Here is a 25476-nt window from a genome sequence, read left to right as displayed (position 1 = left end):
GTTATCAAAACTCTGGGAAAAGAAAGACCCACAGTGCCTGAGATGATTGATGCCTGTAACAAAATAGGAGGTCCACAGCAGGTGGCAACTATCCAAGCAAATGAACTTGGAAAAGCTCTAGGAGAAAAAATTGAGAGGGCTCTGACAGCTCAAACAGTACAAACAGCTGCACAGGCAGCACAAGCAGAAGCACGAGACCAAAAACTTACTGAAATCCTGGCTGCCTTGCATCTAAACTTACAGCAACAAAGCAACACCATGACTGTTATGCAAGCTGCTGTAACTTCAGGACCTTGCTATTCCTGTAAAAAACCCGGCCATATCATGAAGAACTGCCCAGAACTCAAAAAGGGTGCACAAGCACCAGATCGCTGCCCTATCTGCAAGAAGGGAAAGCATTTTGCCTGGCAGTGTCGATCCAGACAAGATACAAGTGGAAAACACAATCCAAAAAACTCCAATACGAGCGCGCAATGCCATCGCGTGACGAAACAAGTAGTGGCACCCCAAACACCCAAGGTAAAATTTATGAATACCCCGACTCAGAACCACTTCGCTTCACCATCAGCGCAATCCCAAGTAATGACCCAGGCCTGCTACCCCCAGGGTCCCAGTGCACTTTGGCAACCTCCAAGCCAACCTCCAACCTTTTTAAAGGATAATGGTTATGACTATATTTCAACAAGAATTACAGGGACTTCACAAACTAGACAAGACTTTTTGGTTGTTGGTAAAGAGAGGAATGACATCCTGGGACTGCTGGTTTTGCCTTGCGTAATATCTGCTAGCTGCAATGAAGAACTGCTAGTGCTAGCAAATGCCTGCCATCCCCCATTGTATATCCCACCTAGAACCCCTATAGCTATTGCCATAGCACTGCCCATGGGAACTGCGGAACAAATACCACCGCGCTGTTTCTCAGTTGCTCCTGAAAGTCCTGAGGTTCTATGGGTTCAACACATAAGTCAACAACGACCAATGCTAACTTGTGAATTGTCAAATGGTGGGATTCAAGTTAACATCAAGGGGATGATTGATACGGGGGCAGATGTTTCTGTTATCTCTTATTATCATTGGCCAACAGATTGGAAATTAATAACCCCCCCCAGGCGCTCTCACAGGCATTGGAGGTGTCACTCCATGCCTGCGGAGCGAATCTGTCATCAGTATTACAGGACCACAAGGGAAAAAGGCATTGATCCGTCCCTATGTAGTGCAAAAACCCATCACAGTGTGGGGAAGAGATTTGCTCTCTGAATGGGGAGCCAAAATTGAACTGGATTTTTCATAGGGGCCACTAAAGCACTCAGTACTTTAAAACTGACCTGGAAAACTGACACCCCTGTCTGGGTCGACCAGTGGTCCCTGCCAGATCATAAGCTGAGTGCCCTCAAAAAACTAGTGGCTGAACAACTGCAAAAAGGCCACATTAAACCTACTAACAGTCCCTGGAACTCACCTGTGTTTGTAATCCATAAGAAAACTTCTGACACGTGGCGATTGTTACATGATCTCAGAAAAATCAATGCAGTAATTGAAGACATGGGCCCTCTCCAACCTGGCCTGCCCAACCTTTCCATGATCCCAAGAAATTGGCCGCTTGTAATTATCGATCTAAAAGACTGTTTCTTCAACATCCCACTGCATCCAGACGATGCTCCTCGTTTTGCCTTTTCCGTTCCAAGTACAAACCTGCAAGAGCCGCTTCAAAGGTATCATTGGCTAGTCTTGCCTCAAGGCATGAAGAACTCACCGACTATTTGCCAACATTTTGTAGTCCGTACTTTGTCCCCAGTCCGTGAGCAATTCCTGCAATCAGTTATTCTCCACTACATGGATGATTTGCTCATCGCAGCGTCAACACAAAAACAAATGGAAGAAACTCGTAACAGTGTTGTTGCTGAAATCAGAAAGGCTGGGCTGGTGATCTCTGAATCAAAAATACAAGAGACTGCTCCCTGGAAATATCTAGGATGGAAACTAACAGAACAGTCTATTACACCTCAAAAAATACAAATTCGAACTGATGTTCGTACCTTGCAGGACTTGCATCGGCTCTTAGGAGAAATCAATTGGGTCAGGCCTGTGCTAGGAATCACTAATGATGAACTTGCTCCACTCTTTGATTTATTGAGAGGAGACAGTGACATTAAATCCCCTAAATCTCTCACTCCTGAAGCTTGCAAGGCCCTGGAAAAAATTACTGATGCTCTGCAGAACAGGCAGGCACATCGCTGTATTCCTAACAAACCCTTTTTCCTTGCGGTTTTAGGAGAAAAGTTGAGACTGTACGGCCTCATTTTTCAATGGGATTCCTCTCAAATAGAACCGCTGTTGATAATTGAATGGGTTTTTCTTCCTTACAGGTCGCCAAAGACAATCCTCACACCTTTAGAAATGATGTCTCAAATCACCATCAAAGGCAGAGCAAGGCTTCTTTCAATAGCAGGTTGTGAATTTGCAATTATTTATTTGCCCATGATTAAATCCTATTTCGATTGGGCAATGCAAAAATCAGAGGACTTGATGTATGCCTTGCTCGATTTTCCAGGCGTTTGCTCTATTCATTACCCAGCACACGGAATAATCAAAGCTAAATTGTGCTACAAAGAAAAACCCCTAATCAGTGAAGAGCCTCTAGATGCGGTCACTATCTTCACTGATGGGTCAGGGCGAACACACAATTCTGTGGTCACATGGCAAAATAAAGATACTAAAGTCTGGAAGCAAGATGTTCAAAAAGTTGAAGGTTCTCCTCAAATTGTTGAATTGGCGGCTGTTGTAAGAGCTTTTCAGCTCTTTCCAGAACCTTTCAACCTAATCACTGATTCAGCATATGTTGCTGGTATTATTAAGAGGATTGAAGGATCTGTTTTAAAGGATGTGAACAACGACAAATTGTGTCTTTGGCTCACCTGTCTCTACCAAATTTTATCACACAGAACTAACCCTTATTTCGTTTGCCACATTAGAGCTCATTCTGGTCTTCCAGGATTTATGGCAGAAGGAAACGCACGAGCTGATGCATTGGCATCAGCAGCATCGGATGGAGAAATTGCAGCAGACATCGAAAATCCTACCTCGGTGTTTGCTGCAACTACCTTGCCTAACACTATTGAACAAGCCAAATTAAGTCATGCGTTCTTTCACCAAAATGCACAGGCAATCAAACGAGATTTTCACATTACCCTAGAGCAAGCTCAAAATATTGTACGAGCTTGCCCAAACTGTCAGCTTGTTCAACCTATCCCCTCCTCAGGAGCCACCAACCCACGGGGGTTGGAGAGCTTACAGAAATGGCAAACAGATGTCACTAAGTACCCCTCTTTTGGAAAACTTAAAAATATCCATGTCTCTGTCGATACATTCTCAAATGCAGTCTTCGCTTCTGTGCATACAGGAGAAACAGCTAAGCATGTTTGCCATCATTTTTCACAAGCTTTTTCCTATTTGGGTATCCCACAAGAAATTAAAACTGATAACGGTCCTTCGTATGTTTCACAAGAATTAGCTGCATTCTTAAATGACTGGGGTGTCCGCCATACATTTGGCATTCCCTACTCCCCCACGAGTCAAGGAATAATAGAAAGAACACATCAAACTCTAAAACGCATTTTAGATCAACAGAAAGGGGGAGAAGCCCAGGATACACCTCAAAGGAGGTTGAATAAGGCTTTGTATGTTTATAATTTTTTGAATAGCTCTGCAGAAGAGCCTGATCCCCCCCATTTTCAGACATTTCTTAAACAACAAAAAAGCAAAACTGAAGGAGCACCCCCTAGTTTTAATTAAGAATCTAGAATCAGGAAAAATAGAAGGACCATACAATCTTATAACATGGGGGAAGGGGTTTGCGTGTGTTTCCACAGGTGGAGAGCTCAAGTGGGTTCCAGCAAAAAACGTGAAGCCATACCACACATCAAAACCTGCCGACGCCTCCACACCAGCCAGTGACCCTGCAAGTGGAAGCCAGGAAGCAAGCACCCAAACCTGAAGTGCGCAAAATCACCAGAAGAAAGTGATCTGCCAAAAACAGCTCAAGAAAATAATGGAGTTTTCTCATCTGCGCGCGTGCATGTTGCTTTTATTCTTATGTTTTAGTTTTTGTAGTGAAGCTTTACCTGTAAATCAACCAAAGACAAATGTTTGGGTTGCTTTAGCCAAATCTGCAGGCTCCGATACCATCTGTCTATCTGACACAAGCCCTGACAAACCTTTTTCAACCTGTTTAGTTGGAATACCTTTACCAGAAGGTTTTGATAATGTTACTCTTGATAAGTACTGGCCATACGACGATCATCAAGTATCTCCAACTACCAGCCATAAACACCAAACTTATATTGATAATTCTAAAATTGATAAATCTGACCTTCAAGAGCTAGAAATCCTAGGCTCGTTAACTATGGATACCTGCTATTTCTTTCACTTTCTAGGAGAAAACGGTCCTCATTTAAACGTTACCCCATATCACCCAGCTTATAGCAATGTAACTTCTTGGTGCAATCAAGCTAAGCTTCTTATATATGACGAACCTCATGCAGATCGTTTTAACAAACTTCCTATTCGATTCCCTAGAGGAATTTGGCTCATCTGTGGAGACAGAGCCTGGCAAGGTATACCTTCAAAAACAGATGGTGGCCCTTGTGCTCTGGGACAACTTACAATTATTGCTCCCAGTGTCAAAGAAGTAATCAAAAAGAAAAACAGAAAGATTAGATCTTCCTGGGGACATCAGTATGAGAGCGACTGTGATAGTGACTTTCATCCTTGGAACTCTGAAAAATCAATTGTTGCGAGCATTTTTCTTCCTCAGTTAAGTTCCTCAATTGCATTAAAACAGTTAAACAAGTTGGGATGTTGGCTCAGCAAGGAGGTAAATGCCACCTCTACTATGATCAGTGACTTGTTAACCGATGAAGAGGCAGTCAGACATGCCACTTTACAAAATAGAGCTGCCATTGATTATCTTTTATTAGCACATGGGCATGGCTGTGAAGATTTTGAAGGATTATGCTGTATGAACTTATCCGATCATTCTGTTTCCATTCACAAACAGTTACAAAACCTAAGGGACCTAGCTAACCAAATTACAACAGATGACTCGTCTTGGCTAGACAGTTTGTTTGATGGTTGGAGCTTTGCACCTTGGCTAAGGGAACTCTGTAAAATAAGCTTGATTATTCTAGTAGTAATAATTATAGTTTTAGTAGCAGTACCTTGTATACTTCAGTGTGTGCAAAAAATGACGAGTAGGACAGTGTCTAATATCTTAATTGTTCATCAGAAAGGGGGAGATGTTGGGGAAGATGAAACAGGAAAGCCTTATAAATATGATTGCCTGACAAAAGATTTTGGGAATATGAAAACTACAGGCAACATCGAAATGAAAGCCACTTTTGAAATACCAAGTCTTAGTTACTGAACAACTAGAAAACAATGGTATGGCCGACTGAAGGTAATCCCCTCTTGATTGAACAATACCCTCTGCTTGCAGGCAGGTCCAAGGGTCAGAGCAGACCCTACTAGCTCAGCAGAAGGGGTCCAAAGAGTAGTTTTTAGAAGTTAAGATGTAACACTCTATGGTAATATAAGAACTCTTATAGGCTGTATGTAAATGCTATAGGATTTGTATCTTGTATTAGATTGGTTAGTGACAATTAGAATATTCAGTACAGAAGATGATTTATTGTATTGTAACCAGGACGTCACCATTCCATTCTCATTACTCTCTCACAATTCCATTCCACTCTCATACTCGCTCTCTCTCTCTCTCTCTCTCTTACCCGTTTGCTCTCTTGCTCTCTTGGGCCTGCTCCGAGCTGAGTCTGGCAGCTCTGAGCAGTGCCCCTATACCCACGCCCTTTGCAATAAACCGCATGTCCAAAGATCTGCTTATAGAGATCCCGTCCGTCCCGACCGTCTGTCCGAACCCACCAGAGTCCCTACAGTTACCGATTCGGCTTATGCGGCTGGAGTAACTGCTCAGGCAGAACATGCTCTTTTAAAAGAGGTGTCCAACCCAAAATTGTGTCAGCTACTTTCAAAATTAGTTTACTTACTCTCCCACTGAAAGCAGCCTTTCCATGTTACGCATGTGAGGTCGCACACCGACCTTCCTGGACCCATCACCAAGGGAAACTGGAGAGCTGATGCTCTGGCCATGCCTGTGCAGGCTCCCAGTGTGCCAGACATCTTTGCACAGGCCAGGCTGAGCTATGCATTCTATCATCAGAATGTCCCAGCCCTAATCAGAATGTGTCAATTGCCCCGTGAACAAGCAAAAGCAATTGTAGTGACTTGCCCTAATTGCCACATCTATCAAGTACCATCACTAGGTTCTGGGGTTAATCCCAGAGGTTTAAACAGCTGCCAGTTGTGGCAGACTGATGTCACCCATGTATCACAATTTGTCAGATTGAAACATGTTCACGTATCAATAGATATATTCTCTGGAGCCACTTTTGCATCAGCCCATGCAGGAGAAAAAGCAAAAGATATCATAAAGCATTTTCTCCTTGCTTTTGCCACCCTAGGAGTCCCATCTGAAATTAAGACTGATAATGGCCCTGCTTATGTTTCCCGCAGACTGCAAAATTTCTTTAGTCAGTGGGGCATAAAGCACAACACGGGTATCCCCTATTCCCCCACAGGACAATCCATCGTAGAGCGGGCCCATCAAACTATTAAAAGAGTCATTGATCAACAACAGGGAGGGGCAGAGATAAATTCTCCAGTTGAGAGACTCTGCAAAGCTCTTTCTACAATCAATTTTTTAAACAGCTCGTTCTCAGAGCCGACCCCCAGCGTAGTCCGGCATTTTACAAATTCCAGCCAAGCCAAATTAAAAGATCACCTGCCGGTGTTGATCAAAGACCCCGAGAGTCACCAGGTACTAGGCCCTTTCCCACATATCACTTGGGGGAAGGGATACGCTTGTGTTTCTATGCCATCAGGCCCAAAGTGGCTCCCAGGGAAAAATATTAAACCATACCTTGGGTCGATGACACCTGCCCCAGAAGACCCCAAAAAAGATGACAGCACACCACAATCAGACAAAGAAGCTCCCAAAGATGAGATCAGTGCCGCCTGGAGACAAAAGCAACGCAAATCGACTGGCCATGACAGTAACATCTAAGCGTCTTTCACCAGGCAGTTTTTTTACATATAAACCCCCTGTTACTTACCTGTATCTGTGTCCCATCCCTTGTTTTTCCTATTACCCTACCCTTAACCACATTCCCCATCCCCCTTATTTTAACCCTCCCCCTTCCCTCTCATTTCTCTTGGGGGGGGGGGGGGGGGGTGGGCAGAAAGGAACCAACAATTTTCTTTCGAATTTCATTAATAATTTTGCTTTAAAAAGCCCTAGAAGAGCCAATCCCAACCCCACATACCACGATGATTGCCCACCTTCAGTTCCTGCTTGCACTATGAATCTCCATGGAGCTACCACCTGTCATTGCATAGTAAAAGCATCCATGTGATGATTCAAGAAATACAAGACCATGCTAAAAGCTGCAAGTAAAGAAGGAACCAAAGTGGTTTGAGGATCTCTTTATCTCTTTAGACATTGGGGGTTGGAAGGGTGGCTGAACTTCTTGGCCTCGTTTTGCTTTATGGAATATTTATTTTTATGTGTTTGTTTAATTCCTTTAAAAGGTTGCTTTTTAAATCTTTGAGACAGGCCCTTTCTTCAAAAATACAGAAGGGGGAAGTGTTGCAGTGTGTGAGATTAATGTATGCTGTTCCTGTGTTTTAGATTGGCCCGTTGGCCTCCGCCCCTTTGTACCTTATCTGGTCCCCATCTAAAAAGTTCCCTTCTCCTGGTTCTCCTATTAGTTTCTGTTCTCCTGGCTGCCCCTCTCTCTTCCCCGTTGGTTGTTGCACCCTTGTCCCTCCCTTAGCCCACCTCCTGGCCCTCAGCCCATTGGTTCTGGTTTCTTCCTGCCCCTAGGAACCCCGATAAAAAGTTGTACCCCTGCTCTCCATTTGGTCTTTTGTTGTTTGTGCAGGGACCCTCCACGCGTGGAATAAACCCTCGTAGCTGGAACCTATACAAAAGGCCCTTCTCGTTTCTTTTCCACTGATCGCCGCATAGTGGATGTGTGAGTGAGTAGCTGCACCACCTCGAGTGTGTGTCTGTGCCTTTGTTTGGCCCCAGCGCCGAAGCAGCTTCCCCCCCCCCCCCGGCTGGGGATGCTTTTGGAAGGTCACAGCATTTCACCATCTCGCTCCGCCTGCAGCATTTAAGTATAAACATAATGAAAAAATATTCATGTTGGTATGAAGGTATTTAATCCATTAAAAGATGCCATGGAGCAGCAGAACAGTTTAATTTTGGTATAAAAAAAATCAACAAAAGTCTCATCAGCTAGAAATTTCCCTGTGTTATTTGTGCATACCCATGCTTTAAGGATGCACCTGCTGGACTTCCTAAAATTCCAGTAGCTCATGCTTTTAATGAACTGTCTCAGCACAATCCATGCGTGGGCATAAAGACTGACAAGAAGGACCTGACCACCCTTACGTTTCTTCACATTGTTGCAATTCATCTGCCTTCCCAATATCAAACTAACACCCTTCTGCTGCTGGTGTAGCCAGGACTCCTCTGACAAGAAGCTTTCAGCCCAGATGTGTTTAAGCACCACAGGAGCAGTGTGCTGCCAAGTTGTCAGATGGAAGGTATAGCACCATCTTTTTTTCCAGGAGTATTTGCTCAGAGCTGTTTCATATACAAGGTGGGAGCTGTAGCTTACACCCAGGTCCCGCAATACAGACAAATTCTTTCCTCCAGTTTCTGTTACCAGTTCGTAGGCACAGTATCTTTGATTTTTTTCAATATATTTTCTGGGGTTTGGCTATCTGTCTTGGTTATGGGAGAAAATTCCTTTAACAGGAAAAAACTAAAACTAAACTAAAACCCCAACACTATCTTAGAACAACTTATATGCAGGTAATATGATAAAACCATCATATCATCTTGTCACCAAGTAAGAATACTTTTAAATAGAGATAAATACTTTCAAGCTTATTTTCACACAATGCTCCAGTGCTTTGAAAGTCAGATTGCTCCCATAAGCAGTTACATTGCCTCTTAACATGCAACATGCACCACCTCTCCTCACTTTAAGAGTAGAAATAAGATATGCAAACAATTGAAGTTCACACAGCAATGGTTTCCCCACATGAAACTCTTCACCCCTATGAGTGTAGAAATCCAGAGAGAGGATGCCAAACATGTTGGTCCATGCTGTGAAATCCTCTGTGGGACACAGGCCACCAGGCCTGCTGTGTGACTTTTGATTTTGTGTAAAAGGTACTTCAATTTCCACACATCAAAAAATATATCAGAATGTGGTCAAGCAAGTCTGCCAGCTCCCTTTCAACACTCCAAGTTTTGCATACAATTCTGTGTTCAAGCCATGTTTACTGAAACAATAATTAATTTTACAATGGAAGTAGTGACTGGAACTAAATGGAACACAGGCTGAACCTCCATTCAGCAAAGGCAAGGCAGGATCCATGGCAACACACTCCTTAAAATCATCTAGCCCAACTGCTGCAAGATGTGGAATACGTAAAAATTTTCTTAAGAAAGAATGTCCTTTGGTGTTTCGATCTTTATCTAATTTCAAGTCTAACTAACAAAAAGGGAGATTTAACCCATGAAACAGAGCACCCAACAAGCTCTAGGTGATGTCCAGGCGCTGGGAAAACAAATTACTTTTTTGTAGAATTGCCTTGTTATGGCAATTCTTGTTTAGGGCTGGACATGCTTCAATGATCTCAGATCTTCACGGATCTCAGGGATGTTAACAAAGCTTGGGAAGAAGGATGTACCTGTGGACACAGTGGATGTCCCATAGTGCACACCAAAAATGCAGAATTTAGGGGCCACAAGGACATCTGGCAGAACTCCCCAGGTAAGGAAGAAACAAATGAAGACAACTCAGTAATTGTGCTGAAATCGGCTCCAACTGGGTAACAGGTAATTCCGGCAGGGGCAGATCCCGACCAGCTCACGGAGCAAGGACCCGAAAAAGGACACCGGCCCAAAAGGAGAGAGAGACTGAGCATGGGGTTAGTTACCATGGGAAGTGAGAGAATCATTCACCAGCAGAAGATAGAATACTAATTAGTAAGAGAACTATGTAACTTGTAGCAAACACACTAATCCCTTTGTTTGCTAAAATGTATAAATAGGAAAAAACTGTGATAGTTGGGGCGCTTGATCTGTGGATTATCAGGGAGCACCCAGGGTTGTGCAACTCTGAAATAGATACTCGATGTCTCTCTCGAGTATTGGATTGCTGCACACCGGGCGATGAAGCTGGTTTTTGCGGGCAGCAGTCACAGCGCTGCCCGGCCCGGAGGGGCAAGAAGCGGGCGGGCGGCGGGCGAGGGAGCAGCAGCGCCCGAGGCCGATAACGGCCGCCGGGAAAGGGAAGCCTCTCCCCAGCCGGCACTTCCGCCTCGTCCCGTACCCGCGATCACTTCCAGGTCGGGAGTTGGCTTCCGGCGGGATGCGGGGGGCGGCCGGGCCCCGCTCGGTCCCCGCCGTGCTCTGAGGGGCCGCGGCGGCCCGGCCGCGAGAGGGCGCCGGCGGCAGCGCGCGGGGGGTGCGGGTGGGGCGGGCCGAACGCAGCGCCCAGGGCCGGGCCGGGTTCGGGCCCCGCCGGCGCGGGGCCGCCGCCCGCGGAAGATGTGGGCGCACATCTGGGGGTTCCTGTACAGCAACTACTTTCGGTTCTGGCTGAAGTGGATCCTGCGGCTGCTGACGGGGAAGTGCGAGCTGCAGCGCGTCCTGGGCGGCGCGGAGGCGGGCGCGCGGCGGACGCTGAGCATAGGTAATGGAGGGGCCGGGGCAGGCAGGGGCCGCGAGATTGCCTCGGAAGCGTCGTGTGGAGCAGCAGAGTCACAGGATCATTTAGCGTGGAAAAGACCTCCAAGATCATCGATTCCAGCCAGTAACCCAGCACTGCCAAGCCCACCACTAAACCATGTCTCCTAGTGCCACATCTTTTAAATCTCTCCGGGAATGGTGGTTACTCAACTACTGCCCTGGGCAGCCTGTTCAGTGCTTGATAACCCTTTCGGTGATGACACTTTCCCTAATATCCAACCTAAATTTCCCCTGGCACAACCTGAGGACGTTTCCTCTCCTGTCACTGGTTACCTGGGAGAAGGGACTGAACCCCGCCTATCCACAGCCTCCTTTCCAGCGGTTGTAGGGAGCCATCGTGTCCCCCCTGAGCCTCCTGCTTTCCAGTAGCTGGAAACCAGTACCTGGTGTGCATCCCCAGAATTGTCACTCTTCCTTTCATCCCATCTATCCTATGAGAATTCTAAATCAACGCCAGAGCTAGCTTCCTTGTCTGCTTGCTAAGGAAATTCCAGTGTCATCAAAAAGTGAATCAGAAATCATACCTTTTCCCCCAGAGTCTTCTCATTACTTTGTGTACATGTTTTTTCCTTCCTTTACTAAAAAAAAATTCACACTGGATAGACATAAATGCATTTTTTGGAGGTGAGGGAGGAAGAGTGATTTAACTTACAATTCTGCTTGATGCAGAATTTTGATCTAAAATAGCAATTGAAGAAACTACTGAACATTTTTGTGGTTTTAGAATAACTTGCGGAAGTGACTGTACTTCCTTATTCTTCAGTAATAAATACGAAATAATTTCTGAGAACAGGAAAACATCAATTGACATACTTCTCTCCTGACACCTTTTCAAATTTGTCTTGGTTTTGTACCTGTAATTGATGCTTTAAAAAATCCTAATCTACTTTCAGCATTGTACTGAAGAGTTATAAAAACATCTGTGTAAATTAAGACATTCTGTTACCTGACAACATGTTCATTTTAAGATTGAGTAATTTTTTATTATATGTATAAAAGGGATGTAAAGTTTTATAATACTTATATACTGCAGGAAGACTTATTGTCAGTTATTTAAAATAGTTCAATTTAACTGTGGCATCTACTTTTTTTCCATATTGCAGAACATTCACTGGAGTCATCAAAAAATAAGGTAAGAGATACTAGAGATGAAACTGTAATAAAACCTTTTTTCAGAGACAGATCCCAGAAAAATAACACATGCATTTACTTCTTGAGAGTAGAGAACTGAAGAAGAATAAAGGGGCAGAGAGGAGAAAACTTGGAATTTTGTGTTCTGTATGCTAGGTTTATTTAAGGTTTCTCAAAAGCAGTCCCATGTCCCTTCAAATGTTTCTTTCATTGAAATCTCAGCTTTGTTAGCTACCTGTCTCCTAATTCTGAAGCCTTTTTACCTTGGCTGCACTTGTTCCAGTTGGACTAGGAAGAACATATTTCAATTCAGCAGTTGAAAGCAAACAAGAATCTAGACCAAGCAACTCTCCAGCTCTGTATTTATTCTTTATGCAACTCCTATGTAAACATTGTTGTTTACAGCCTAACAAAGTTACAAATTATGCTTTTATGCAATTATTGCAGATCTCTTATATGCAATTTGAGCCAGTGTATTGTAAGCAATTACCTTAAATTGACCCTTCTTATAGTAAATAATACACACAACTGATATACAGAAGCTGAGCAATAATAATAAAGTAGATGATGTCTTCATTCCTCATTAAGTCATATACTGTATTAACTTCCTAGGTTTTAAGAAATGCTGTACATGTTGAAGAAGCTGAAGTGGAGAAGTGTGTCAGAGATATAATGAAAGAAAAGAAGATTGAACAGAAGGATACAGGGTGTGTTTGGAAACCTCTCTCTGTTCTCACTTCTTAGCATGTTCTTCCAGTTGCTTAACCTGATGCAATATTTAGGCCATTCAACACAGGTATTCAGAATGAAATCTGAAAATAAGATGTGGTTATGTCCTCATCAGTTCTAGAAAATGAGTTGCAAAGTTGTAATTGATGTGGATTTGGGATTACTGTATCTCTGTTTTGCGAGTCCCTTCTGTTACTCCGTATTTCTAGCTAGTATGATTATTGCGTAGGTTGATTACAAGAACTATGTAATTCCTTAGATATATTTGAGAGAGTATAGTGATGCCTGATTAATATTTGCATTCATCTGCATAAGTAATTAGTGAGTGACGGAATAACCAAAATTTTAAAGTCTAATGAAATTCTTCTTTGAAACTGTAAGTATTTCTTACAAAGTTTGAATGTAAGACTTACAAAAAGTTTGGGGGTAGGTGGAGGTACAGGGGTCAGGATGATATATAGAGTTTTCTTACGTCATAACAGATTTTAGCTTATTTTTTTTCTTCTGTAATATAGGGTAATAGAGTCTGACTGCAGCACAGGAATCAGCTAAAGATACTTAAAGTATGTAAGATCCATGTGATAGTGTACCTAACCAGTATGCTGTAGTTTGAAAGATACGCACTTCCTAGTTCTGGTGTTTACATTGCATTAACATAAGAAAGGTCTTATCTGGTAATTCAGCAAGAATTTATGGCTAAGTAGGCCTATTTAAAAACTTCTCTATGGTGTTTTGTTATTATTTCAGGTTTAAGACAAATTTGCATATATCCTTACTGCAGATATCAGGTTATAAAAAACTGTATTTGAATGTGGAAAACCTGAGGAAGGTCCCATATGATTCAGAAAATGAAGAACACGAGGAACAGTTAATTGAGGTGAAATAATTTTTTAAATACAAATGCTGTTTGTTTTTTTTTTTTCCCCTCCAAGTCCAATACATTGCATGAACTTATTGGTAGCATTCTTACCAGCTGATCTATTTAAAGCTCTTTTCTACTTACAAACTACAAAGCCATTATAGAACCGACACACTAAAATAAAACCTCAAGCCAAAAAAAAAAAAAAAGGTAAACTAGAGTTACTTGCAATGGAATTATTTTGTGTGAAATTAGACATAACACATCTAAGTAGCAAAACAGGTTTGTTATGGGTCACTGAAGAATCACTGCTAAAAAGGTACTTGACCTTATGGATACATCTAACTTTGTAAACCACTAGTTACTAAATTAAAAGAAGACACTAATTTTTTCTTATTATTGCATCCCAGTCAATGTCAAGGAAGATAGTTTGATGCTGGAAGATAAAAACTACTTAACTATTTTCTTAGCACTTCATAATTATCTCAACTTGCTATGGAAACCCCAACCCTGACAGGTTAAATAAGTATTTATTGAGAATTTGTATTTCAGTTTATAGCTGTCCTATTACAAAATGATGCAGAAATTAATTTCTGAGGTGAAACAAGTCTTTGTTTCTTTGGTATTCATACAGCATCTTTGTCTGTGAAGGGAAATTACCACAATTAATGTTAAATGTAATAACTTTCATAACTGCTGAAATGAGACATTGTAGCATACTCCAGATTGCTACTAAGAGAAGAGCAGCATGCACATTGTATCCTGTTCCTTGGTGAATGGTTTCTAGTGTGCAGCAGCAAGTGTTCTGAGTTATGTGACTTGGAATACTTGAGCAGCATAACATGGAAGTATATTTGTGCAGCTCTGGAATTTGCTGATGCCTTACGAGAATCTGAAGGCCAGAATCAGCAAACAGTGGTGTGACATCGGCTTCCAAGGTGATGATCCCAAAACAGACTTCAGAGGAATGGGGCTGCTGGGCTTAGTGAATCTGGTGTAAGTGAAAAGAAGTATTTCATTCCTTTGTAACTAATTTTCATTATCTGTATTTTCTCTAGTTAATGATATTTCTAATAAAAACTGAATAGAAGCAAATAGAAAGCAGTATGTTCAGCATCTCTAGTGGCTGCACATTGTAAACGTGGTGTGGTTGGGTAAGGACAAGAAGTGAGTGAAGGGACAGAAATTTGCCCAGGACAGGTTATTTTTTTGTTGCCATATGATAGCGTTAGTAGGTTGTACCTAACTTGTCAAAAGCTTTAAAAATTCCTGAATGTAAAAATGCCTACTGTAATGAAAAATAGACAAGTTTACATATCTTTGCTAAGATAATTTTTGGACTAGGTTGAACTTCATATTTGATGTTCAGATCACAATGATTTTTTTTTTACAGTATTAGTTCATGCTGAATATAATTTAATTTTCTACCTTTTCCTTGGTTTTCATTTTGTGCTATTTTTCAGTTACAGGCTAGTTTTCACCTTTAGTTTAAAGCTACAGATTTTAATGTTGAACACAGTATTTTTTTTTTCATGAATTTAAAATAATATTTTACACTGCCAGGTATTTTAGTAAGCATTACACCAATGAAGCTCGTCAGATCCTTTCTCGATCAAATCACCCAAAGCTGGGGTAAGTCACTCTAGGATTTTTTCTGGTCTTCTATGTAAGAACTCATGTGAAGACTGCTAAATATGTGTCCAGAAAGTAAAGAGGAAAATATATGTGAGTTTTTTCCATTAAAGAATGAAAAAAGGGTCAAAATAGGTGGAAGAAACCAACCACAGAAAGCAATTTCTAGCTGGGAACTAAGCGCAGCTTTTTTTTTTTTTTTTTTTTCCAGAATGGATTTGTTGGGACAAAAATGTTGCAAAATACCATCTTTATTTAACACAGTGAACACCTTTAACATTATAGTTAGTTTTATTTGTAATAGACTTAGATTAGATTTAGAAATTCATACTTCTTTTTCACCTTCTTACTGATCCTGTGTTGGGATAGTATAGGTTACCTCATAAGGTCCTTTTTTTTTTTGCTAGGTTCCTGCTCTGTACTAGGTATTTACAAACAGGTGTTTTGTTGTTGTTCAGCTTTAAATTTGTTTTCAAAAACTTTGCATATTTGAACATTTAGCTAATTTTACAGGGAAATACACTCTCAAATCAGTCAGATAAAATAATCTGATCCATCTAGTCCCTAGTTAACTTGATGACCTACCAAATAGCAGGAGCCCTTCATGACTTTGATTGTAAATAACATTACCCTGTGCAACTCTGTCATGAACAGGATATGTGAAACTTTTTGCTCAATTACGTAACTATATAATTGGCACAAATTAATTAATTTTTACTTTTCCTTCCTCCACAAACACTTTAACTGTTGTTTAGGAATTTCTATTATACTTTTTATACCATGTAACAGAAAACCAGATTCTTTCAGCTCAAACAAGAGGTTGAAATAGCCATTCCATTTATACTTCAACAATGTTTTTCACTTCCAGTTTTTAATATTCCAGCAGATCTAAGGATTTCAAATGAACAAGTTGAAGTCAGTGTTGATTAGCCTTACCATCTCAGTATTACAATAACTTTTACATCGTTGGATGCACTAGGGAATGGTCTGTAGACTGGAATCACCTCATCAACAAGTATTACAGGAAAAATTTTGACTCTCACAGCTGTCCTAAAGCAGAGTGTGCCAGGGAAGCTTTTATGTCTTTCAATCCATAAGGTAAAACCATGATTTGTGTTGCAGATACTCCTATGCCATAGTTGGGATCAATCTGACAGAGATGGCATACAGCTTGCTCAAGAATGGTGCTTTAAAGGCTCATCTCTACAACATGGTCTCTGGGTTGCCACAGATGGAGCACTTCCATCAGTTTTACTGTAAGTATCTGTAGCTTCTCTAGAACAGACTACTCAGCGTAGGCTGCAACTTAGAGTTTGGGCTCTTTGGAGTGCATTTCCACTCTTTTCTCATTAGCCAGAGGAAGCTGTTTGTCTTCTGCATCAGGTATTGGAAACGCACCTGCTGCTTAAACATTGTGCTGCAGAAATTATGTTTAAGGATAATTTCTGTGGCATTCTATATTTTAGAGACTCAAGTCTGAAAACTCAATATTTATTCAGCAAGCATCCAAAAGCTTGCTGTAGATCAGGGTGGGACAGTCCTTGTTTTAAGGGGTTGAAGAGAATCTCAAGGACCACTCTAGGACTGGCTAGATCAAGGCATGAAATTTTGGAGGTCATTTTTGCAGATCTGTATTTTATTTTCTTCACAGGTTATCTAGTTTATGAGTTTGACAAGTTCTGGTTTGAAGAGGAACCAGAAAGCATTATGCACTTCAACCAGTACAGAGAGAAATTCCATGAAAAAATTAAGGGACTTCTACTGAATTGCAATGTGGTACTGACCTTACAAGATACAAAGAAACCTTAATTCCTCTGCAGTATATGAGGTTCTGTATCAAAAATCGAGTGATGCATTTGGATGGAAGTCTTGTGTTTCACCAAAAACTGTCTAACAATAGAACTTTTCTTTTTAGATTAAAAAAAGGAAAATTAGCAAAATTCAGTTAAGAAAGCTTGGACAATCAACCTCTGTTTACAGGTATTTTTATGCTATTCTCCAAAGGGCAGCTTTTTGAAAAGAAAGTGAAACATAACCCAACCAACAAACTAACAAAAAAAACAACCCACAAATCTGAAGAATCTCTGGATTGCTTACTTTTAAATTTTATTTTATACTTCTTGGTGCAGGGAAATTGAGCAGGTATTTATGCTGCATCATATTTTCTATGAATAGGTTTGACTATTAATGGTCTTTTAAAAGACAGTTTAAGTTCAACTTTTCAACTTTGAATTTAAATTCCAACCTTTTAATGTAATAGTTGAAGTTCAGTTTTTAGTTGAAATTATTGTGGTTTTAGATTTTTTGTGTTCTTGTTCCTATATATGTCATTGATTGTTCACTCAACAATGTTGAATTTCTTTGTAATTAAGAGGTCCTCAAAGGGGACATATTATTTGTTTATAATTTTGGAGAAGAGGCTTAATCCATCAGCGTACTGATGTACTTACTAGAAATGACTTCTGGATAAGGAAGTTTATCTATGGATTTGTACCAGCCAATTCCTATGCTTGGAAGAAGTTTAGTTTGCAAACAAACAAAAAGAACCACGTATCATCAGCATGAGGATAAGATCCTCAGGCTAAAGCTACTCTTCCTAAAAGTATTCCTACTGTAAAAACTTTTGATTCTTTCTAATCTGACTTCAAGTGCTGAGCATGATTGACTCAGTATCTGTTGTCAGCCCTTTCTTTTAGCAGCTAAGGGGGTATTCTTAGTGGGACGTACAACAGATCTAGTTTAGCCCTTTTATAAAGTTTAAAGAAAAACCTTTATTGCAGCCACAATCCTTATTTTGTAAAAATGAATTCACATCTGAGTACAAGTCTAAAAAAGATGTATTTTCCATGGAAGGGATGCAAATTTGATGTGTTCCTTAGTCGTGCCATCCTCAGACAATCTAGTAAATAGAAATTCATGCCTGTATTGTGACTAATTATTGCTTAGAGCAACTTTAAATGGATTTGGTATGACCATCACTTTGTTTTCTAAGACCTTCTATTAAATAAGTGCCTTCTGCAGTTTTCAATCAGCTTTTTATTTTGATTCTTCTAGCTAGATCACAGCCTTAGAAACTTGAGTAATTTCAGAAAGATTTTTTTCACCATATACCTAAATAGCTTACAGTGGCACAAAATTTGTAAGCTAATACAAGCTTTCATATTTTTTTTTAATCATCTCAGGTAAACTAGTTAATTTCTAGTCAACGAGTTCTCCAGAAGAGATTCCTGAAGAATATAAGCATTGAACACAGTAAATGCAAGCATGAGAAGGAAAAAAAAAAAAAAAGACAACCCCCTTTTTGTAATGAGTGTTATTACACTACATAAGTATGAAAAATAATATGTAATATTATTATAATACGAATTTCTTAGAGATCATCAAAACCCACTTGGACATGGCCCTAAGCAGCCTCCTTTTAGGGACCCTGCTTTAGGCAGGGGATGGGACTTGGGGATCCCCAGAGGTGCCTTCCCACCCCAGTAATTCTGTGAGTCTGTATTATGTAAATAGTGACTTGTTGCACTGCATCCACCCTTGTGCTCTTGATCCATTAAATGCTGGGGATCTCTTGCTTGTGGGGAAGCCCCTGATCAGGGTACACAGTACACGTATATGGGGTAACACAGTTCTCTTTTCTTTTTATGATTCCTTAGGTACAGACAAGAGTCAAACAAGTTGGATGCGTGCAGGGTGGGGAAGGGGTCAGTCTCACCTGTGTTGGGTTGATGCTGTTCTACCAACATAAAAAAACCCCCAAAACCCAAAAAAAACCACTGTGAAGATGGTCATAGGGAGAATATTTATGGTTTGCCCTGACTTGTAAACTGAGCAGCTGAACTGGCCAGATTAGATACAATCTGACAATGGGAAGCCCAGTTCTTTTGCTACTCCCCTGTACTTGGATCCTGGAATTCTCACCAGTGAAGAGCTGAGGTCCATGGAGAGCATTCTGGGATTCAGGTCCTGTGGTGGAGCTCTGTTTCTCTGAGCCTTGCAGATACTGGACATGCCACAAATCCAAGGAAGGAAGGAAGTGGAAAGTGGACTCTTCCAGTGGCCCAAGTGGTTATTTTCTAGCCCCAGCTTCTCTTGGGTTTGTCTCCATTAATAACTTTCTCTACTGTTTGTAGATCTCCTTTGCAAGCAACATGAGACTGACATTTTGAATTTCAGAAGTGACCCCAATTATGTTTGGCAGCAGCCAGCAAAGGAGATCCTATTTGTTTCCATCTACTGCCTGCCAGCTAGTTACAAGATTGTTTGAGCCATCTCTAAAGGCTCATCTGAGCTGTCTGCAAGCTTTTTTTTTTGCAACAGTTGCAAAAAAAATCTGCACCCATGTATTTTCAGCATTGAAACTTTCACTGGACTCCTTGTTCACAGGGAGACTGACATTTAACTATTGCTGAGGCTTCTAAAGCCCAACCATAGAGTTTCAGTATTCCTATCACACACCTGAGATGTTTTAGTGTCAAATGTAGTTCATGCTTTTAATAAGATGCATCTTTGCTAGTTTTTTTCTTCTTAAATCAATAGGTGATCTGGAAGTAAACTGTGGCAGTACATGAGGAGAAAAAGTAAATGCAACCATCATCAGATGAGTGAGACATATGGGAATACATTAGTTTGCATGTAGTAATTAAGGTGAATGTTTATGTTAGGCTCCAGTGCACCTTCCCAGGAAATCGTTAGAATTTGCATGTGGTTTTGTATGATCAACTAGCCCAGTAATTCTGTCTAGGAGTCACTCACTATATGTAGACTAGTACTGGGTGTCCCTGTTAGCACCAGTGGTAGGTTAATTGTATTATGGTAGTAGTTAGAAAATGTATTGAAAAAGGTAAAATTGTGTTTAGAGAAGGCAAGAACAAGGCTTTACTAGTCAGTCGTATTTTATGCTAACCGTTGTAGGGTGACAATCCTAAGGTTATGAAAGACTGGAAATGGAGGTAGGACGCTTTTCTGCAAGTTGGTATAATCTTTAAACATCAGAACTTGTTGCTCACAGGTTATTCTAAGGGTCTTAAAAGCTCAGTAAATTGTTATTTATAACCATCATGTTTTAAGTACATATCTTACTAGAACTTGCAAGTGCTGTTAGTTTTCTAACTTGCTGCCTCTTTAGAACATTCACTGTGTGAAAGCTTGTATGCAATAGTATTTTAAGAAAAAAAATTAAAACTGGAGACAAGGTGGTTCTCTAAATTTGTTGTTGTTCCTGTAGCAACTGTTTAAACAATAAAAGATAGTTTGTTAGTGTATGCTTGAAACATGGTGCCACTCTGTGAACAAAGATGCTCATAGGGATGAAGATAAGCAGAAGATAAGCGGAAGTTTACCACAAGCAATTGTAAAATCTAGTCTTTCACTAAGTAAACACATTGTTTCAGAAGTAACTAATTTGATTGGAAAGCCATCTGAAGACAATGCTACTGAGGAAGAAAGAAACAATGTTTTTAAACTGGTTGTGCTTCTGTCATCTGATAAAGCCATGTAAAGAATAGGGCATTTTGTCCTAATGGGCAATAGTAAAAGAGGTCAATTTAAACACCTCAGATAAAGAGTTTTGGACTTTCAGTCTTTGAAAAACAAAACAAAAATGCAAACAAAAATTAAATGCACACACACAGCCCTATTGGTTTTCCAAATTTTCCATCCTAGTTTAAATAAAATTTCACCAAAAAGTTACTTAGCCTTGTTTTAGGAATGATGACGAAAAAGTTTGTATTTAGGTAGGTGGGAGTTGAGCAGTCAGTATTCTTGACAATACTGCTAGTGCTGTGTGGTGATGTAACCCGTGGTTTCCTTCTGTCATTCTTGTTTGTGTTGCTGTAGTACCATGGTGACCCATCTTTGGACTGGTTGTTTCTTGTGCCAGTCTAGATACTGTCTTTCTCTAGGGAATTAAGAACAGCCCAGCCCAAGACAACTTGTGGGCAGTTTCTTATGACACTGTGCTTAGATAGCTGCATACTAATAGGAATTCCTGTTTAACACAATATAAAAGCAATAATGTAAACCATGATGTCTGTGTAATAGAGACGTTTACAATGGTAGCAAATAAAGAACGGGTTATTCCAAAATATTGACAACAGTCGTGTCTTTGGCCTGCTAGAAAATGTAACAATTTTCAGTTTCATGCACCTGCACTGGGATATGAGTGAAAGCTTTATCCTACCTTTTTTCTTCCTCCCATCCTCCCCACTTGCCTCCAGCTTGCTTAGAGGTCTACAGTTCTTGAGCCTGTTATGCAGATGGGCTACCATACTCTGCTGCAAGTGGTAGAAGTTTATTACTGCTTCATTTCAGCTGCTTTTAAAATTCTCACTTGAAAAGAAGCTCTGGCTTAAGCTTAAAAAAAAAAAACAAACTAGCACCAAAAAAAAAAAAAAAAAAAAAAAACCCAAACCCAACTCCACAACACAAAAACCCCACAACCAAACGGAACCAAAACCCCCCAAAACCCCACACCAGTAATTTTGTTTGAAGGACCTGGAAGTTAACTCTCTGAGGCAACTCAAAATGTGAGCGTTTTTGTTCAGGAAGAACAAAATTTGAAAGCTGGAGAACACCTCTGGAAAAAGAAAGAGAAACCCTCATATGTTGATGGTTTGTTGTTTTTTTTCAGACTGTATCTTCTGGCATGCCTTCATACAAGCTATGTTAAATAATTTGCTTGGGGTTTTTTAGCTTATTTGTCTCTCTCAGGCAGCCTTTGTTTCTCCTCTTGAATTCTGGAGAACAAATACTCCTATTAATGTACCGAAGTGCCATTTCATGAGAATTACAAGATCTTACCTGGAGCAATTTTTTATTTCTACAGAAGCACAGAACAGGCCCTGCCACTACAGGAACATCCCAGTCCTCCAAACTCCAAATGTTGGGTTGATCAGTTACGCAAATGTGTTATTTTAGAAAATGGGATGAGCAAGCAGCTACTCAGGAAATCTAAACTGAGATACTGAGTACTACAGGAAAGAGAAGAACCAGAACTTAATTGTCTTCTAAAGTGACATTCTTAGAGATATCTGCCACCATTTATCAGGAACACCTTGCACTGCAGTTAAGACTGACTAAGCTGTATTTCACAGCTTGTATTCCAAGCTCTAAGCCACTCTTGCACAGCAATGGTGCTGCTATCAGCACATGTCCCAGTTTTCTATTAGTTAGCCATTTTCCAGTGTGATGTTCACTGCCACATTTTTGTTTTTTTACTATTTGCTGTCGGGCCAATTTCTGGTTTTGCTATTGAATAAATTAACATTTTAAACCGTGGCACTTTTGGCTGGGGTAGAGTTAATTTCCTTCCTGGGGCTGCTGTGGGGCTGTGTTTTGGATTTGTGCTGAACACAGGGTTGATGATACAGAGATGTTTTTGTTATTGCTGAGCAGGGCTTACACAGAGCCAAGGCCTTTTCTGCTTTTCATGCTGCCGCACTGGTGATGAAGTTGGGGTTGCCTGGGAGGGTGGGAGGAGACACAGCCAGGACAGGTGACCCCAACTGACCAAAGGGATATTCCAGACCATGTGACATCACACTCAGTATTTAAAGTAAAGGGAAAAAAGGATGAAAGGGGGCACATTTGGAGTGATGCTGTTTGTCTTCCCAAGTTACGTGTGATGGGACCCTGCTCTCCTGGAGATGCTTGAACACCTGCCTGCCCATGGGAAGCAGGGAATTCATTCCCGTTTCGCTTTGCTTGTGTGTGTGGCTTTTGCTTTCCCTATGAATCTGTCTTTATCTCAACTCATGAGTTTTTAGGCTTTTACCCTTCTGATTCTCTCCCTGATCCCACTAGTGGGGGAGGGAGAGACTGGATGCCTGGGGCTCTGTGGCTGCCTGGAGTTAAATCACAATGTTAAAAGTCGTAATTGCAGCTTGAACTATATAACACTTGACTCAAGACTATCTTCCAGTTGAAAGAAACAGAAATAGCATAGAAGGAATGTTCTTTCCAACCAGAGGATAAGGCTCAATAATAGATACAACTACTTCACTTTCATTCTCACCATAACACTTCTGCTCACCTAAACTGGTGAGCTCTAGTCACAGACCAGCCTTTTCCCTCAGCACCAGGAATTGACACCAGAATTTGAAGGAACACTGGAACCTCATACTCTAACTAAGCAAAAGGCCAGGATACCATGACACACTCTGCCATAGTCTAAGCTGACCTACCAACTCATACACAATTCCTAGCTTTGTCTCATTTGTTCAAAATGTTTTACTCTAAGCCCAACTAGTCCATGTTTCTTACAAAAATGGGTACAACATAACTACTTTTTATGTTAATACCTAATTTCTGATAAAAGGTGTCTTCTAGCTACAGCATCCCTTGTTAGTACTGGATAACCAAGAACTGGAGCAGACTGGGCACCACAGGGATGCCAGAAGTTTGCAGAGCAGCAGCACCAGGATTCACCATGGCACATACAACCCGAACTTGTTGAGCTGTTCTCCCTGCCTTTAATACACTGGGAGAGCCTTCTCTGACCTACTGCTTCTGCAGTCAGGCAAGCTGTAGATTTAGTGTTTATGCAGCAGCTTCGTTGTGTTGCTCTAAGTATTCTGATGGAATTAAAACTTCCTGACTTTTTTTGTCGGTTACTGTATCACACCTACTGCTGAGAAACCCAATTACCACAGTTCCATTATGATGCTGCAAAATTAAAGATTAGTAATGAAGGCCCTCTGACAGGAGGGATCCAGAAGCTTGTGGAGTACTCAGGAGGTACCAGACCTGGCTGCACAGCCTTCCAAGCAAAAGCACAGTCTCTTTGCCTGACCAGCCACTTTCAGGCTGCTCCCGTTCTCTCCCACAGTTCCTCACATGCCACATGATATATCCCACACCAGCCTCCACCATCTGAATTTATGACACAACACCTGACTTCTACTGTAACAGAAGATCCAACATCATTGTGTAAGAACTCATGAAGTGCTTTACACTTTACAACAGTTTTGATGTCATTTTTTCAGTAGGTTTAATACGTCACATAATGAGCTTCTTATCTGTCTAACACAAACATTTGCAAGTCTCAACCCTCAGCTCTAACACCTAGAACTCAGGAGCTGCAAGATGCTACAATGAAGGAGGTAAGTGCCACAGAACTTCCAGGTGTTAACAGCGTCTGACTAAGGTGGAAGAAAAGCCATAAAGAAATATTCTCAAGTTTTTTCTTTTTTTTTTTTTAGTAGTGAAAGTTCTATATAAAATAACATATAAAAAAGCTCTATAAAATAGCAGCCCCAACTGAACAGTACGATTCACAGAATAAGGAGACTGTATCTCCAAGCACATAAAGCACAAGACAGAGGTACTTCTAAAGCCATACTCACTTTCTGTGTAGCACACCTGCACATACAATAAGCCTTTAAAAATATTCACATTTTTCCAGAAGTTTCACACCATTGTATGCTGGTCAGTTGCATTCTTGTGTAGCTTTCTGTTCACCAGCTCCCAAACAGCTACTAAAGAATAGGGCACAGCAGATCTTGTCATCAAATAGGCAACTGCACGGTGGTCCTGATCAAGTGAGCAGCCTCATCCAAACAAACCTGGAGCAGATCAGCTCACCTGGCTGCTACCTATAGCAATGCCATTCTTAAAGAGGACCAGGCTCACACTTGGGAGCTTTCCTGATGTGATCAGCAAGGTAAGGAAAGCTACTAGTGCAAAACAGAAAGAAGTTGCCTTGACAACTGGCTCATGTTACACCAGAAATCCACTTGTGTAAAGTCTTGTTACAGTAGCCGGAACAGCACAATAATTCTTGTGAACCGTTGCATCCCCTGCCCTGTAGGTGGGATGGGAACAAAGCTGACAAGCCCTTCAAAGATAAATGTTTTGGAGCTGTGTCCTGTGTGGCTCTAGGGGTGTGTGTAAGCTTGCTGATAGGCTTAAATTCACCTTACCACCTAAAAGAGCTGCAAACTTAAAAAGGTCAGTAGTCCACTTAAGGATGTTAATTCTTACTGCTGAAGACTTCCATGACAGCTTATTCGGCTGCCAGGCATTACAATAAAGCACACCACTCTGGCCTTGGCATCTTAAATTAAAACAAAGTAATAGTATCCAAAATGGTGATCATGGCTTCAAGTTAATATCAGTATTTAATAGATATGTTCTGTCACAGCAGAAAGACTATACTGCTTTTTCATACTGTTACCGGTAGATGTACTTACATTTGTCTGTGTAATAAAGCACAACCACCTCA

At 41.0% G+C, this 25476-nt stretch overlaps 1 protein-coding gene across 3 annotated transcripts; it reads left to right on the top strand.

The window, feature by feature from the left end:
* Positions 1 to 10635: 10635 nt before the first annotated feature.
* Positions 10636 to 22218, top strand: ELMOD2 (ELMO domain containing 2). 3 transcript variants are annotated; one of them, XM_048304205.1, is made up of 8 exons: positions 10636 to 10847; positions 12007 to 12035; positions 12647 to 12741; positions 13511 to 13640; positions 14485 to 14618; positions 15186 to 15254; positions 16377 to 16510; positions 22081 to 22218. In XM_048304205.1, coding segments are annotated over exons 1-8 (738 nt in total). In that variant the 5' UTR covers positions 10636 to 10702; the 3' UTR covers positions 22083 to 22218. The 3 variants fall into 3 exon arrangements, with proteins under 3 accessions (XP_048160162.1, XP_048160161.1, XP_048160160.1); XM_048304204.1 differs by lacking the exon at positions 22081 to 22218 and adding an exon at positions 16906 to 21342 and having other exon boundaries at positions 10636 to 10781; XM_048304203.1 differs by lacking the exon at positions 22081 to 22218 and adding an exon at positions 16906 to 21342.
* The last annotated feature ends 3258 nt before the right edge of the window (positions 22219 to 25476 follow it).

Source organism: Corvus hawaiiensis, chromosome 5 (genome assembly GCF_020740725.1).
Source record: "Corvus hawaiiensis isolate bCorHaw1 chromosome 5, bCorHaw1.pri.cur, whole genome shotgun sequence".
NCBI classification, from domain to species: domain Eukaryota; kingdom Metazoa; phylum Chordata; class Aves; order Passeriformes; family Corvidae; genus Corvus; species Corvus hawaiiensis.
The sequence above is the reverse complement of the archived record's forward strand: the minus strand, read 5'-3'. Positions and strand labels throughout refer to the sequence as shown.

Excerpts from the sequence above, each read along its gene's own strand:
- ELMOD2 (XM_048304203.1), top strand. The coding sequence starts at position 10,703 with ATGTGGGCGCACATCTGGGGGTTCCTGTACAGCAACTACTTTCGGTTC. Across the intron at positions 14,619-15,185 it reads CTGGGCTTAGTGAATCTGGT|GTATTTTAGTAAGCATTACA; the intron begins GTAAGTGAAAAG and ends TTACACTGCCAG. Across the intron at positions 16,511-16,905 it reads GCACTTCCATCAGTTTTACT|GTTATCTAGTTTATGAGTTT; the intron begins GTAAGTATCTGT and ends TTTTCTTCACAG.